Source organism: Hippopotamus amphibius, chromosome 5 (genome assembly GCF_030028045.1).
Source record: "Hippopotamus amphibius kiboko isolate mHipAmp2 chromosome 5, mHipAmp2.hap2, whole genome shotgun sequence".
NCBI classification, from domain to species: Eukaryota; Metazoa; Chordata; class Mammalia; order Artiodactyla; family Hippopotamidae; genus Hippopotamus; species Hippopotamus amphibius.
This window is the reverse complement of record NC_080190.1, coordinates 14,902,240-14,917,453: the sequence shown is the minus strand read 5'-3', so window position 1 is coordinate 14,917,453 and position 15,214 is coordinate 14,902,240. Positions and strand designations below refer to the sequence as shown.

Below are 15,214 nucleotides of genomic sequence, written 5' to 3'. Positions count from 1 at the left end.
CTGAGAACCGAACAGGAGAACCAAACAGGAGACAGCAACTCAGCCCCTACTACCCTTCAGCTGAAAGGACAAAGGGAGGAAGTAGTATTAGGTGTTAGGCTAGGGGCTGGAGCATCAAGCAGAAGCTGGACGCATGGTGAGCCCATCCTGTGAGAAGTACAGAGCCATGAGGGCCACTTATCCTCCCCCTCCCGCTCCCAGGACATTCACTGAACAACTGCAGCATGCCAGGAATTCTACTACGTGCAGGACACCTTGCATAAACAGAATATAGCATATGTGTGCTCCTGCAAAAGTCTATTAGCAAGTATGTAGTATTACCAAAGGCCTTTTAAGTACCCTTCTTTCAGCATTTATCATCTGATTATCATCAGGGCTATGAGGTTTGTCTTCATAGACCTATTGACTCAGTTCCTTGCTCCGTAAATTTGTTGATCATTCTATTATTTACTTTTTATATTTACATGCTTCTGTTAATCATTCACCCAGCTTTGTCTTTTCAGCTGAAGAACATTAATTTTTTTCCCACACATTTATCTTTATATGGATATCTCACTTCCATGTAAAGTTTACTTCTTTCTCCCCACCTTATCTAGCAATTATAAATTTCTTGTATTACAGAAACCAGAAATGAACAAATAATTTATTCTCTCTGAGAATTTCATAGTTTTAAAATAAGCATATTCAGTCCAGAGACAAACCCTCGCACCTATGGTCACCTAATCTATGACAAAGGAGGCAAAAATATACAATGGAGAAAACAAAGCCTCTTCAATAAGTGGGAAAACTGGACAGTTACATGTACAAGAATGAAATCAGAACATTCCCTAACACCATACACAAAAATAAAACTCAAAATGGATTAAAGACCTAAATGTAAGGCCAGACACCATAAATCTCTTAGAGGAAAACACAGGCAGAACACTCTTTGACATGTATCACAGCAACATCTTTTTTGACTTACATCCTAGAATAATGAAAAGTAAAACAAAAATAAACAAATGGGACCTAATTAAACTTAAAACCTTTTGCACAGCAAAGGAAACCATAAACAAGATGAAAAGACAACCCTCAGAATGGGAAAAAATATTTGCAAACGAAGCAACTGACAAAGGATTAATCTCCAAAGCATACAAGCAGCTCATACAGCTCAATACCAAAAAAAACAAACAACCCAACCAAAAAATGGGCGGAAGACCTAAATAGACATTTCTCCAAAGAAGACATACAAATGGCCAATAAACACAAGAAAAGATGCTCAACATCACTAATTATTAGAGAAATGCAAATCAAAACTACAATGAGGTATCACCTCATACTGGTCAGAATGGGCATCATCAAAAAATCTACAAGCAATAAATGCTCGAGAGTGTAGAGAAAAGGGAACCCTCATACAGTGTTGGTGGGAATGTAAATTGATATAGCCACTCTGGAAAACAGTATGAAGGTTCCTTAAAAAGCTAAAAATAGAACTACCATATGGCCCAGGAATCCCACTACTGGGCATATACCCAGAGAAAACCATAATTCAAAAAAACACATCCACCCCAAAGTTCAGAGCAGCACTGTTTACGATAGCCAGAACATGGAAGCAAACTAAATGTCCATCAACAGAGGAATGGATAAAGATGTGGTACATATATACAATGGAATATTACTCAGCCATAAAAAGGAATGCTCATTGTAGAGATGTGGATGGACCTAAAGAGTGTCATACAGAGTGAAGTCAGAAAAAGAAAAGCAAATATCGTATAATAATGCATGTATGTGGAATCTAGAAAAATGGTATAGATGATCCTATTTGCGAAGCAGAAAGACACAGACGTAGAGAACAAATGTATGGATACTAAGGAGGAAAGGGGTGGGGTGGGAGGAACTGGGAGACTGGGATGGACACATATATGTTATTGATACTATGTATAGAATAGACAACTGATGGGAACATACTGTATAGCACAGGGAACTCTACGTAAGGCACTGTGCTGACCTAATGAGAGGGAAGTTCAAAAGGGAGGGAATATCTGTATGTGTATGGCTGATTCATTCTGTTGTGCAGTGGAAGCTAACACAACACTGTAAAGCAACCATACTCCAATAAAAATTAATAAAAAATAAAATAAAAAAATAAAATAAGCACCCACTCTAACGAAAAGTTGTTTTGTTTTGGAGGTACGATATACTGTTTCTTTTTTTTTTAATATCTATCTACCTATCTATCTATCTATCTATCTATCTATCTATCTATCTATCTACCTACCTATCTATCTATCTATGGCTGTGTTAGGTCTTTGTTGTTGTGTGCCAGGCTTTGTCTAGCTGTAGTGAGCCGGGGGGACTACTCTTCATTGAGGTGCACAGGCTTCTCACTAGGTGGCTTCTCTTGTTGCAGAGCACAGGCTCTAGGCTTGCAGGCTTCAGGAACTGTGGCTTGCAGGCTCTAGAGCACAGGCTCAGTAGTTGTGGCACATGGGCTTAGCTGCTCTGCGGCATGTGGGATCTTCCCAGACCAGGGATGGAACCCGTGTCCCCTGCACTGGCAGGTGGATTCTTAATCACTGTGCCACCAGGGAAGTCCCTGTCTATTTCTTTAGGGAGCCTAGAACTCACATCTTTTGGCATAATTTGGAATTCTTTCTTACATATTTGTCCTAAGAGAGCTTTCTCAATTTTGTACCTTTTAACTTGGCATGTTTTATCGATAGAAGTTTTATGATGTGCAAATCTGAGTATTATATTGTACGTTGCTTCCTCTACATCTGTGCTGTTTTACACAGTCACCACTAGCCACATGTGGCTGAGCCCTTGAAATGTGCCTAGATGAATTGTGATGTGCTGTGATTGTAAAATAGGCACAAGATTTCAAAGACTATAAAAAAATCTCCTTAATTTTTATGTTGATTACATGTGGAAATGACAATGTTTTAGATGTATGGATCAAATGAAAGATTACTAAAATTGTTTACCTGCTAATTTCTACTTTTTAAACTATAGCTACAAGAAAATTTAAAATTACCTAAGTGGCATGCATTTTATTCTACTGATTGGTGAAAACTGATCAAAGTCCTGGACTCAATCATTCGGGATATTACACCTGGTCATTTTTACCCTGTTTCGCCTGTCCTTAAGGCAGATCTATCTGTGGTCAGATATTCTCCTAGTAACTAGATGATTTGGGAACCTCTGGTATGGATCTTCATCAGAAGCTTTCTGAAAGTTGAGAATGCATTTACTGTTTCCATTTCTTTCATATGCTTGTTTAGCATCCATATATTAATCCGTTTATTTTTAGAACATTAGTTCTAACATTAGTTCATTAGTTCACTAACTCTAACACCACTCCCAAACTGTCTTCTAATTATCAGCATACCACACACAGTCTAGTTTTTGTTAGAGTTAGTGGGATTTAAGGGAACAAATACAGATCTTATAGGCAAACAACTTTGGCTTTTTGTATACAGTAACTATCAATATTTCATAGACTCTGAAGTACTGCATATGTGACATATTTGGTTCACATGTCTCTTTTCCTACACTGACAGTTCTTAGAAAGCAGGCATCATCTCTTCAAATATCTAATTGTAGGGGTATGTTTAAAAGAAAATGGAAGGGAATTTGATATAAATTATTTCTCTCTCAGAATCAGATCCTTTCAAATCATGAGGTTTTGATAGGGAAGCAGCAGTAGAGAAAAGGAAAAGTACCACTCAAATCAAACAAAAAGATAAAGTCCAGACTCTAGATGGATTCTTCTGACTTTGTAATTTTGAGCGTGGTTGACCCTATCCTAAAGCCCTTCTTATAGCAGTGGCCAATTTCTAGTTGCCAGGTGACACCATGTAACTCTCTGAAAGGAACACATTCATTCTGATTAAGAGTTCCAAATTCTTATTTATGGACTCTCCCCAAGCTGAATGCTTTTCAGGAATTTATTCTTATTTTTCAGACAGATCTGAAATATCACGCTATCTCCTAATGTCTCTAACCACAGTTCCCTCTGGTACCTGCACACTGGGCTACTTAAGACATGAAGTGTTCTGGTAGCCCTTTTTTGTCCACCTACTATATATTCAGGGAAGATTCCTTTCTAAATTTTCTCCACTTCAAAGGAAGAAATCGATATTCTTCCTTCCTCTTTGGTAGTGACATATTTATGCCAACGGACTGACTTAACAGTTATTTAGAATTTTAGCCTTCTATCTCTAATTAGAGAAGGAAAGACTTGACCCTGACAAAGGACAACTGCTATCAAGTGTCTGAGTGCACTATAGTGTGGTAGGCTGGAAAGAGAGCGAATAGCATTAGTATCAAAAAATGTGCATTAAAAAGCTTGTTTTTAAAACTAAAACTCCTTTCATAACTCCTTTTATTCAACATGGAGAACAAGGGAAAGAGCTAGACTGAACAGCCGGGTACCAAAAGGCCCCCACTGCTTTTTCCTCTACCCCAGAACTCCTAGATTCAGAGGCTCCACAGCTCATTTTCATGGTGCCTTCTCCTCTTCTCTCCAAATGGCCTCAAGAATTCCAGGTTGCACCAAGAATAAAACAGTGTTTGAAGACTCCAGTGACAGTGACTCCAGGGACTCCTGAAACTTTTTTAAAATCTGAAAACTCCTTAAATTTGTTCCTTAGTGAAAGGGAAGCAAATTATCATCACCAAACCTGCATAATGCAACAGAAATCTTATTTATTAAATAAGGAATCTTTCCTTATTTATTATTTTTAAAGAACAAACATTACCACAAAGTACCTCATTTACCCTGAGGTGTTTTACTGTGCAAATGAGCTAATAAGCAGGGCACTGACCTGAGTATCTGATTTTGATCCAAACTTTCCTCAGATTTCTAATACAGTAGGAGGTAGGTTCTATGCAGGGTATTTATTATATTATTCTTTTCAACTATCCCCTGACATTCCAATTTAAGAAAAATTCCACTAAAAATAAAAAGTCATCAAATAAATTTGAATTTTTCTTGTGGCAAGACTGTGGACTGGCGACCTAAAAGGCATTCATAACTCTTTCCCTTGCCTTCTACTTCTACCGAGGCTGAAAAACTAAAATGATTACCCATACTTCCTTCCTGCTGGGGGAGGACACGTGATTTAGTTCTAGCCAATGAGATATAAGTGGAACTTCTAGTAAAGCATTTTAAAAAACCAAAACCTGGCTGACATGCCTCTTTGGCATGCCCTAGACCTCACCCTTTTTCTTGAAAGATGGATACCTAGAGGTGCATCAAATGTCTTGCAACCACTGGGACAAAACCCCCATGCTATGGATGATGGAGGAGAAAGCCAGTAAGAGCCACGCTCCCTGATTACAATATTGTTGAGCTGCCATACACAACAGGGCTTATTACACGAGACAAATAAGTCCTTTTCTTGCTTAAGCCACTATTCATTAGATTTTGCTACGACTCGCAGCTACTGCATCACAACTGTTCCATCTCCACTCTCTCTCCCACATTTGTGTAAATACTACAAATTTAAAACTTTCCATCTATTATTGATCTTCCCCAATTTAAGAGCATGAAAAGGTACATTATGCTTTTAAAAAATCCGAAAAACTCAAAGGCATATTTAAAATATGTAATTAAGTTTCTTTCATTCTGCATATTCATTGAAATTGGTGGCTAACTTCACTTAATACATTTCAAAATGAAAAAAACTGATTTAAACCTGAATTATTTATTTATACAAAGATAGCTTCTAAACTCAAATACTTTTTAGCATACTTATTTTTTTAATGATGTACTGTTTTCTAGCCAAATTTGCAATATATCTCAAATTATTAAATCCTATTCTGTAACACTTTATGTAGTCTTGAGAAACACTCAATTCTCCTCCCTAGAGTTATTAAATTCAGACATATGTAATTTAATACCTGGAGACACTTCAGTGCTGACATTTTTGACACCAGATGTAATTAGTAACTGAGAATGCCTTCTCCAAAGCTACCTATGACATATGCTAAGATCTAAAATTATAACTCAAGATTAAAGTCTTACTAACATTTGCTACAAAATATTAAAGCTGTCTAATCTCATATTTTTGCAAGTATAATAAAGGAAACTGAAAATGTCAACAGCAATGGCAAATTATGACCATTTCATACCCAGACAAAACAATACTACTGCCTTTTCATGTATTTATTTATTTCACAACAAATTGTAAAGCTGGTTATTTTCTCTGAGGAGTTGCTTCAAATTGCTTGACATATAACTTAAAGGAAAGGTGGCATGAACAACCATGAGAGAAAGGAGAGATTTTCCTAAAAACAAACAAACAAACAAACAAAAAAAAACTATTTTGACGCTGTCATTCCAATGCCCCAAATCCTATGCTCCCAACTACTTTCATACAGTCAGACTCTGGGAGTCAGCCCATCCTCCCTTTCCAGCTTTACTTCTTCCAACTTTCCCATAGTCATTAAAATTACTCTATTTATTACAAAAGAATTTCACACTGCTCAATTTTTTTATGTAAGAATGGTCACAACAATTAATACATAGAGAAGTTGGAAACAATTTAAAAGTCAAAGGGACATCCATAAAAATACCACATAACCATTAAAAGTCATAATTTTTGAGAACATGGCAATATGCTTAAGTATCTAGTTAAGAAACTGAGAATTGTAACTGTATTTTTAAAAATGTTATGAAGAATAACAGACTATCCTAGAAATATGAAAAGCACATTACTTCTACTAAAAAAAGCTAGGTAGTACAGTTCAAAAGTACCTATTCACCAGTATAATGAAGACATAACAGAGTGATGGTTTTCCTAAATACTGGCTACAAATAATAATCATAGGACTAGATATACTGCTACCAAGAATTAAGTGTGATAGAAACAGCTAAGTATCTAACTTATTAAATACAACTTTAAAGAACACAACTATAATTTATTCCTGCAAAAAACTACTGAAGTGCTAAACAGATCTTACCTTAAAACAGACTAAAAGTAACTCTGGAGAGGTTTGGGGGTTCCAAAAACACTCTTGGAATGTTATTATTACCAAACCCTAAAATGGTGTAGAAAAAAATCGGAACGAACTTTTTGGCCAACCCAATATTTCAGTATATGCTTAGTAAATCAAATAACTTTTCTTTTAAAAAAAAAGGCTGAGGGTGTCTTTAGGACACTGATTTTTTTTCCTTCCCTGTTTCAGCCATAAAATTCTAGGATTCTATTTTCTTTGTGAAACTTCATGGGCTTATTAATAAAGAAATACTGTAGACAACATCTTGACAAATGCTCTAAAAACTTTGAGACTACTATATTTATGCAAATTCCAAGAAGCATAACATAATTGTTATTAAAACTGCTATGCAGAATATTCAGAAAACACCAACTCAACTTTGCAAACAGATTAGCTAATAACTAGTGACAATTTTTACTCATTTAGGGACCCAAAGAATCCAAACAAATCCAATTAAAACATGCTGAGAGTAAAGCACTGTTTTTTGTTTATTTTTAATTATAGCACTTAAAATATTTTAAAAGCCTTTACATTTTGTTCAAAGTCTTGCAATTTTGGTGACAGTTTCTTTTGAGAGAGATCAAAAGAGAAACTAGAACTCTAAGTCCTTCACATACCAAAAGTATGTCCCAAATCCATTCTCTTCTTTCCACTTCCATGGATACTACCTAGTTAAAAGTAGCCAACACCTCCCCTAAATGCCTCCTAACTGATCTGATCTCTCTGTAGGTTTACCCCTGTCCTCCTATAATCCTTTCTGTCTACAGGTAGATGATTACCAAACCTCACCCCTATAACCGATCAGAAAAACAGAGTCTCTTGTCTTGAACTGTTCCCCCAGCATCTAACATAGTACCTGGTACAAAGTGAGTGCTCATAAAATATCTGGTGAATGAATGAATGCTCTGAATTTACATGCTTTCTAAGGTGTTCAGAATCATTTCCTTCTGATTCCACAACTATGAAGCAACTTTAATGTTACAAAAAGAAAATTAGTCTGACGATTTCTTATGCAAGCAAGCAATTGATACTATAGTTTTATGTGATTCATTTTGTTATGGATGTACTGCAACATGACAAATAAGAGCTATTCATAATTTTTTGCACATGACCAAAATTAACTCTAGGATATAGAAATATTAATAAAACAACACTTACAGAATATAAAATTTATACAGATGTAAAACTATGCAAATTTATTTTACCGTCTTAATATAACTCCTTTGTTTTTCTTCCCAAACACCACTGCTCAGCTCAAGTGTGCAATGAATATTTGCCTCTCTGTCATAGGATCCAAAAATAAGTAACCTGCAGTATAAAATAAAACAAGGGGACTATTATACTAATTATACGTATTAAACTTTTTCTTTCTCATTATTATGCCAAAAAGTAATAAATTACTCCATTAACAACGGAAAAAATTTAATTAAACATTTGGTACACCCTCTAGTGGAAAAGTAAAGTAAAGCTAAAATTTAGGTGAAATTCTAGGACAAGCTGTTATTTAGCAGTTAAATCAAAGAAATAGAAGGTAGTTATCTATTCATGAGGTAAACAAATTGACCAGATATCTATACACAGTAGCAAAAGCTATAGATTTTCAAATCAGGCAGTTCAATTTTTAAAATAAGTTGCAGAGTGATGCATATATACAGTATGATTACCATCTCTGTAAAAATTAAATACAAAATAGTACAATATAGTTGCTTATGAACACACATACATACACGCACCTCTATACTAATGTGACCTTGGGCAAACCATTTAACTACTCTAAACCCATCTCTTCCTCTGGAAAATTCAGGCCAAAAAGAATACTCACCTCTTAGAGCTGATGGGAGAATAAAAGACAATGCATATAAGGCATTTAGCATAGTATCTAGCAAACAGCCAGTGCTCGATAAATGCTTATTATTTCTATTATCTTGAAAATAACTGTCAGGGAATAACTGCATCACTTAATTTTACTGTTTACCATTCAGACCTAAAAAGGACCTCTTGAGATGATATAAAGCAGTTTTTCTCACTGAAGGAAAAAACTGTTACCCACACGTTCAACTTCTATATTATCTATCTTTTAAGTCAATGTAAGTCTGCTAATGTTTCTTAGGAGTAAGTTTGAGAATAGCTTTAGCATTAATCAACATTTTGACTGCTACTCTATTACTTTATCTCTACAGGAAGACCATAGGGATAGGAGTGAGAAAATGAAAGAAAAGTGGACAAAAGATCTTAGAGTAATAAGAGAAAATTGTGTCCTAAGGTTGGAGAACTCAAGCAAATCATGTCCATACCTCACAAAGTGGCTACATAACTGAAAAGCCAGAATAAACTCATGCCAAAAAAAAATAGTTCCTAAATGTAAATAATTTTTAATCGTAAAAGGAAATTTAAACTTACTACTTAACAACTACTGCCAAGCGCATTAAGAAGATTCATAATTATAAAATACTAAGCTTAGAGAAATGAGAGTTTTCATTCATCAAAGCTCTGCTGCCACCATCTGTTCAAAAGAGCAAACTACCCAAAGGTCTTTACTGTCACACAGAGAAGGCTATGCACCAGCTAGTACTCCCAAATTCTCAACAGATATTACAGGATTCAGGGATGAGAAAGCATAATTCTTGGAATCCTCCCCTGAAAGCGTTAAGTCATTCTATATTTTTCATAACATCTTTTTTTACATTTTAAAAATTACAACAAAAATTAACTCCAAGTAAGTCACAGAACTAAATGTCTTATAAGACAACATAAAAGCAAATCTTTGTGACCTTGGATTAGGTAATGATTTCTTAAGATAGGACACTAAAATCACAAGTAACAAAAGAAAAAAAAGGTGAATGGGACTTCATTGAAATTAAAATTTTTGTGCTTCAAAGGATACTACCAAGTAAGCAGAAAGATAATCCACAGAATGGGAGAAAATATGTGCAAATCATGTACCTCATAAGGACCTAGTACAACCCAATATAAAAATGGACAAAGAATATGAATAGACATTTCCCCAAAGAAGATATGCAAATAGCCAATAAGCACATGAAAATACGCTCAACATCATTAGCCATTAGGGAAATGCAAATCAAAACCACAATGAGATACCACTTCATACCCACTAGGTGACTAACTAAAAGAGAGACAATAACAAGTATGGGTGAGGATGTGGAAAACCTAGAATCCTCACATTGCCGGAGGGGTTGTAAAAGGATGCAACCACTTTGAAAAACATTTTGGCAGTTCCATAAAAAGTTAATGTAGAGTTAACATACGACCCAGAAATTCCACTCCTAGGTATATAACCAAGAAAAATGAAAGCATACATTCACACCAAAACTTAACTAACATGAATGTTCGTAACAGCATTATTTATAATAGTCAAAAAAGTGAAAACAACCCATATGTCCATCAGCTCATGAATAGGTAAATAAGATGTGGCATACACATAAAATAGAATATTATTTGGCAACAAAAGGAAATGAATAATGATACATACTACAATATGGATGAAACTTGAAAACAAGCTAAGTGAAAAAAGCCAGTCACAAAAGACCACATACTGTATGAAATGTCTGGAAATAGGCAAATTTATAGAGATATAAAGTAGACTATTTATTACTTAAGGGCTGGGGGAGGCAGGCTAGGGGGAAAAGGAATTGACTGCTAATAAGTACGGAGTTTCTTTGAGAGGGACAAAAATGTTCTAAAATTAGATTGTGATGATGGTTGTACAACCCTTTGAACATACTAAAACACACTGAATCATATACTTTAAATGGATAGATTGTATGGTATGTGAATTATATCTTAATAAAGCTGTTTAAAGAGAAAAAGAATAATAAGCATTCATTAGAGTTATACCAAAAATCTCAAAGATTTGTTACAAAAAGATATAATAATGAATGCTTGGTTTATCTTTATTATGAATCAATATATTGCAATTAAGATTATATATTTCAATAAAATGTAAAGTGGAGTTTTATCTGCTGTTGCCATGTGATAACAGAAAATATTAAAAGGGTCCCTTAAATTAAATTCCAAATAAAAATCATTTAAAATATTGATATACCACAAATATTTAACATTTAATAGTTATCTTTCTTAACATGAAATTTTAAAGTACATAAAGCACTAACTGCCCTATCAGATAGTCAATCTTTGTTTTATGACAAATATTCCAGGTGTAGAAAGCTTTCATTTTTAAAAAGCAACCAATCAATTATTAAAAGTACTTCCAAAAACACCTTTAGGTTGGGTTGTTAGGATCTATGTTCCTTTAAATTAAGTTTATTTCTTTTTTTAGGGATGAAAATATTTTGTCTGATTACCCTGAATTTGATTTTGCCAATGAAATAGATACTACTTTTACTAATTATGATTTTAGATCAATTTCCAATTCTATGTTAGAGCATTCCACAACACTCACTTCTTCTACTCTTTACATTTCTCCTGTTAAAGTACTACAAAGATCTGTAGCCTGTGGTGAATATTCTGGAAAAACTGAGCAAACATTACTAGTACTCTAGAAAAGCTAACAACACTACACAGACACATGTATCATACGTGTCAATTTTATAAGGATCAATTTTGCTTAGAAAACCTGTTATTTCTTTTAAAAAAAGGTATTATTTCTTAGGATTTGTATAAAGTATACTATGTATATAAACTTCTTAATATACATTTTGTTTGCAAGAATGACACACCATTCAGGACTTCTCTGGTGGCCAAGTGGTTAAGAATGCACCTGCCAATGCAGGGGACACGGGTTTGATCCCTGGTCCAGGAAGATCCCACATGCTGCAGAGCAACTAAGCCCGTGTGCCACAACTACTGAGCCCATATGTCGCAACTACTGAAGCCCGCATGCCTAGAGCCCATGCTCCACAAGAGAATCCACCACAATGAGAAGCCCACGCACCTCAACAAAGAGTAGCCCCTGCTCTCCACAACTAAAGAAAGCCCATGTGCAGCAACAAAGACCCAATGCAGTCAAAAATAAATAATAAATAAATAATAAATAAATCCTTAAAAAAAAAAGAACGACACACCATTAGCAACAGACAGGAAAAAAGAGATACCTGAGACTGACTGCTTAGATTGTGACTGCTTCTCTCCTACAAGCACCAGATCTGGTTCCCAGGACATAATTCTTATGTTAGCATTTCCTGAACCTGCTTTTGAATTGCAATCAGTGGATTCCTTCAACTACTAATGATTCTATGTTGATTGTTAAGATTTAATTCTTTTAGAAGAATAATAACAGTATACCCCATTTTCCTGATTTCTTGACTGATTTGGAAAAACATATAATTTTCTAGAGAAATGTGAGAAAGGAGTTTCCACTGTACCACTAGTACCAGACAACTGGGTGAATTATGAAGGCATTTGCTTCAGTTTAGGTAGAACATTTAAAAAAAGCATCCATTTTCATTCTACATCTACAATTCAATCCTGAGTTACACAAAGGTTTACCATTCAAATTATATAATCACCAGAAACAAGTAGCAATAGCCACAGGTTAACACATATTTTGAGCAAAATGAACACTCAACATATACTGAATTAGCAAGAAATGAGTACAAATACATTTCTGCTATTACTACTTCTTAAGGGAGTAGGAGTCTGTACTGCCAAACAAAAAAGACAAAGAAAATTGCCTTTAGACTCGTCTGTCTCTGGAAAAAAGCTATTAGCTCTATAAAAGTTCTTTCCAAATTCAAAATGTTTATTTTTTTTTAAAGGCAAAGGTATATTGAAACTTCATGTGGAGCATAAGCACAAACACCACTTATCAAGAAACAAAGAGAGGAAAGATGGCGGAGAAGTAGAAGGACGTGGAATACATCCCTCTCCACAGATGCATCAGGAATATACCAAAAGATGCAATAATTCCCACAGAGAACCAGCTGAACACCAGCAAACGACCTCAGACACCAGAAAGGATTGAAAAGATCCCAACATAACTGGGTAGGACAAAGGGGGTAAAAAAAGGACAAAGAGGAGGAGAAGAAAGGAAAGGGACAGCTCCCACACCCTGGGGCAGGGGGATCTGAAACAGAGGGGAGACTGCCTAATTCGGGGAAATGTCCCTTATCTGATGGGGAAACCCCTTCTCCAAGGGGGAATTTCCCAGGGTCAGAAGGGAGGCATTTGGGACTGTTCAAGGAGGGTGAAGTGGCTGAGCTGTGGCAGATGGGAAAATGCGAGAAACACATGCAGGGTCTGCACCACTGCTCAGCATGTCCAGACTGAGACGTCGGTTCACAGCTGAACAGGGGGTCTGGGAGCTGGAATGTGGGAACCGGAGAACTGGTTCAGGGTGAGAAACATTGTTGGCAGTGGAGAGATGGACTTAGAGGACAGGAGGGAAGAAATTTGCAGCGTAGAGGGCCTACCGCAGAAAGCTGGGCGGACATGGCGGTGGCTCGATACTGCCGACTCACAAGCAGCGGGGAGGAGCTGCGGGTGTAGCCTCTCTCTGGGCGCCTGCGACGGGCAAAGGCAGGACCCCTCTAGGCCTGGCTAATGCACTCAGCGATAACAAAGGCTCCTGGGTGGGGCTGGCCTACAGTGCCTGCAGCCGAGAGCCAAAAGTTCGCAGAGTGGCCCAGCTCTGGAGACATTCTGTTTACACTTGACCCACCAGCATCCCTCTGCAACAGGCACCGCCAAGGCCGACTGAGCCACCATGACCCAGGCAGGGTGCCCCAGCGGAGCTGTAGTGGGGGGAAGAAGCCGCAATTGGAGTCGCTCTCTAGGCCTGAGCTGCTCAAGCCTCCGTGACCCAGGCAGGGCGCCACTGCTCACTCACTCCCAGGGGAAGGAGCCACTATTGTACCCTCTCTCTCCCCACATATCAGTGCTTACAGATGAACAATAAAGGAAGCTCTACTGGTTGCAGAGTAATACAAAAAGTCCAAGGCGGGTAGAAGGATACTTACAGCTGAGACTCCAAGGAAACAGAAATATTATTATTAATTCTACTGATCTGGTCCATTCTGGGGTCAGTTCTAGGTGTTTTGTTTTTTTTTTTAATTAATTACAATCTTAGCCTTAAGGGATCTACACGTTTTATAACATATTTTTCTATTCTATTTTTTATTCTATTTTTAGTTTCAGCGTTTTTATATATTTCTATTTCTAGCTAAGTTTTTTGTAGTGCTGACTGTATCTCTCCTACCTTCTTTTCATCTCTATCTTTTACACACTTCTGTTTCTTTCTTTTTCTTTTCATATTTCCAGTCACACTATGCTCTTCTGTTGCCGTCTTCTATCCTTTTCCAGTTTATTTTATCTTAATATACTTATAAGCAATATTATCAGTCTGCTCTGTTTCCTTGCTTTATTCTCCAGATGACACACTTCTTTGGTTTTTATTATTAGGTTTTGTCTTTATCTTAGTTCTAAGCATAACTGTCTGATTTCATTCTGAGAATCTTCAGTCTGTCTGGTGGTACTCTTGCTCTTTATTATATTTGATCCTAGCTTTCAAAATCTCCCTGGATTTGTGTTTGTGTGTTTTTTGTTTTTTGGGTTTTGAATTTCTGTTGGTTTTCTCTTTGATTGTCTGATGGCATACTGGGGTTCTTCTGTCAGGTCTTTCTAGTGCCTTATGTTCTACTGGATTCAGTATTTGTGTGTCTTATACAGGTACGTGTTTCCTTGACTTAGTATTTGTTTGAGTCAACACTCTGCCATCAGCCTGGGGTTTCGACAGTCTTCTTTAAACCCCTTTATTGCCAGGACAAGCAACCTCTGAAGTCTGGACTACTCCATCAGAAGTCAAGTAGGAGGCTCTGGAGAGGGAGCACTGAACCCAGGATGCTAGACTACTAGGGAGTCCTCAGACACAGGGAAGATTAAGTGCAGAGGACTCTCACAGAGCCCTGTATCAGAGTCTAAGACTCAGCTTCACCTGACTGTCTGCAAAGGTCAGTGCTGGACACCTCACACCAAACTACAAACAAGACAGGAACACAAACCCACCCATAAGCACACAGACTACCTAAAGCCACATTAACCTCACAGATACCCTAAAACACACCAACTGATATGGCCCTGTTCATCAGAGACAAAAGACACAAAGCCACATGCCAGAAAGCAGACACCAGACCCCCTCCACCAGGAAGCCTACTCAAGACACAGAACCAACCCCACCACAGGGGGCAGAGGGCAGAAACAAGAGGAATTACTACAAGGCAGCATAGGGAAAGGAGACAGCAAATCCTATAAATTACAC

General features: G+C 36.8%; 1 protein-coding gene across 6 annotated transcripts in view; it reads right to left on the bottom strand.

Annotated features, from left to right (window-relative positions):
• The window catches only part of PDZD8 (PDZ domain containing 8), a 93,098-nt gene that overhangs the window by 32,975 nt on the left and 44,909 nt on the right, over nucleotides 1–15,214 (bottom strand). For all 6 annotated transcript variants that reach the window (XR_009053994.1, XR_009053995.1, XM_057737067.1 and 3 more), the window contains exon 3: nucleotides 8,187–8,289. Coding sequence is in view for 4 of the 6 variants with exons in the window: in XM_057737067.1 (XP_057593050.1) it covers nucleotides 8,187–8,289 (103 nt within the window). In the remaining 2 variants the exon portion in view is untranslated. The remainder of the gene's footprint in view (nucleotides 1–8,186; nucleotides 8,290–15,214) is intronic.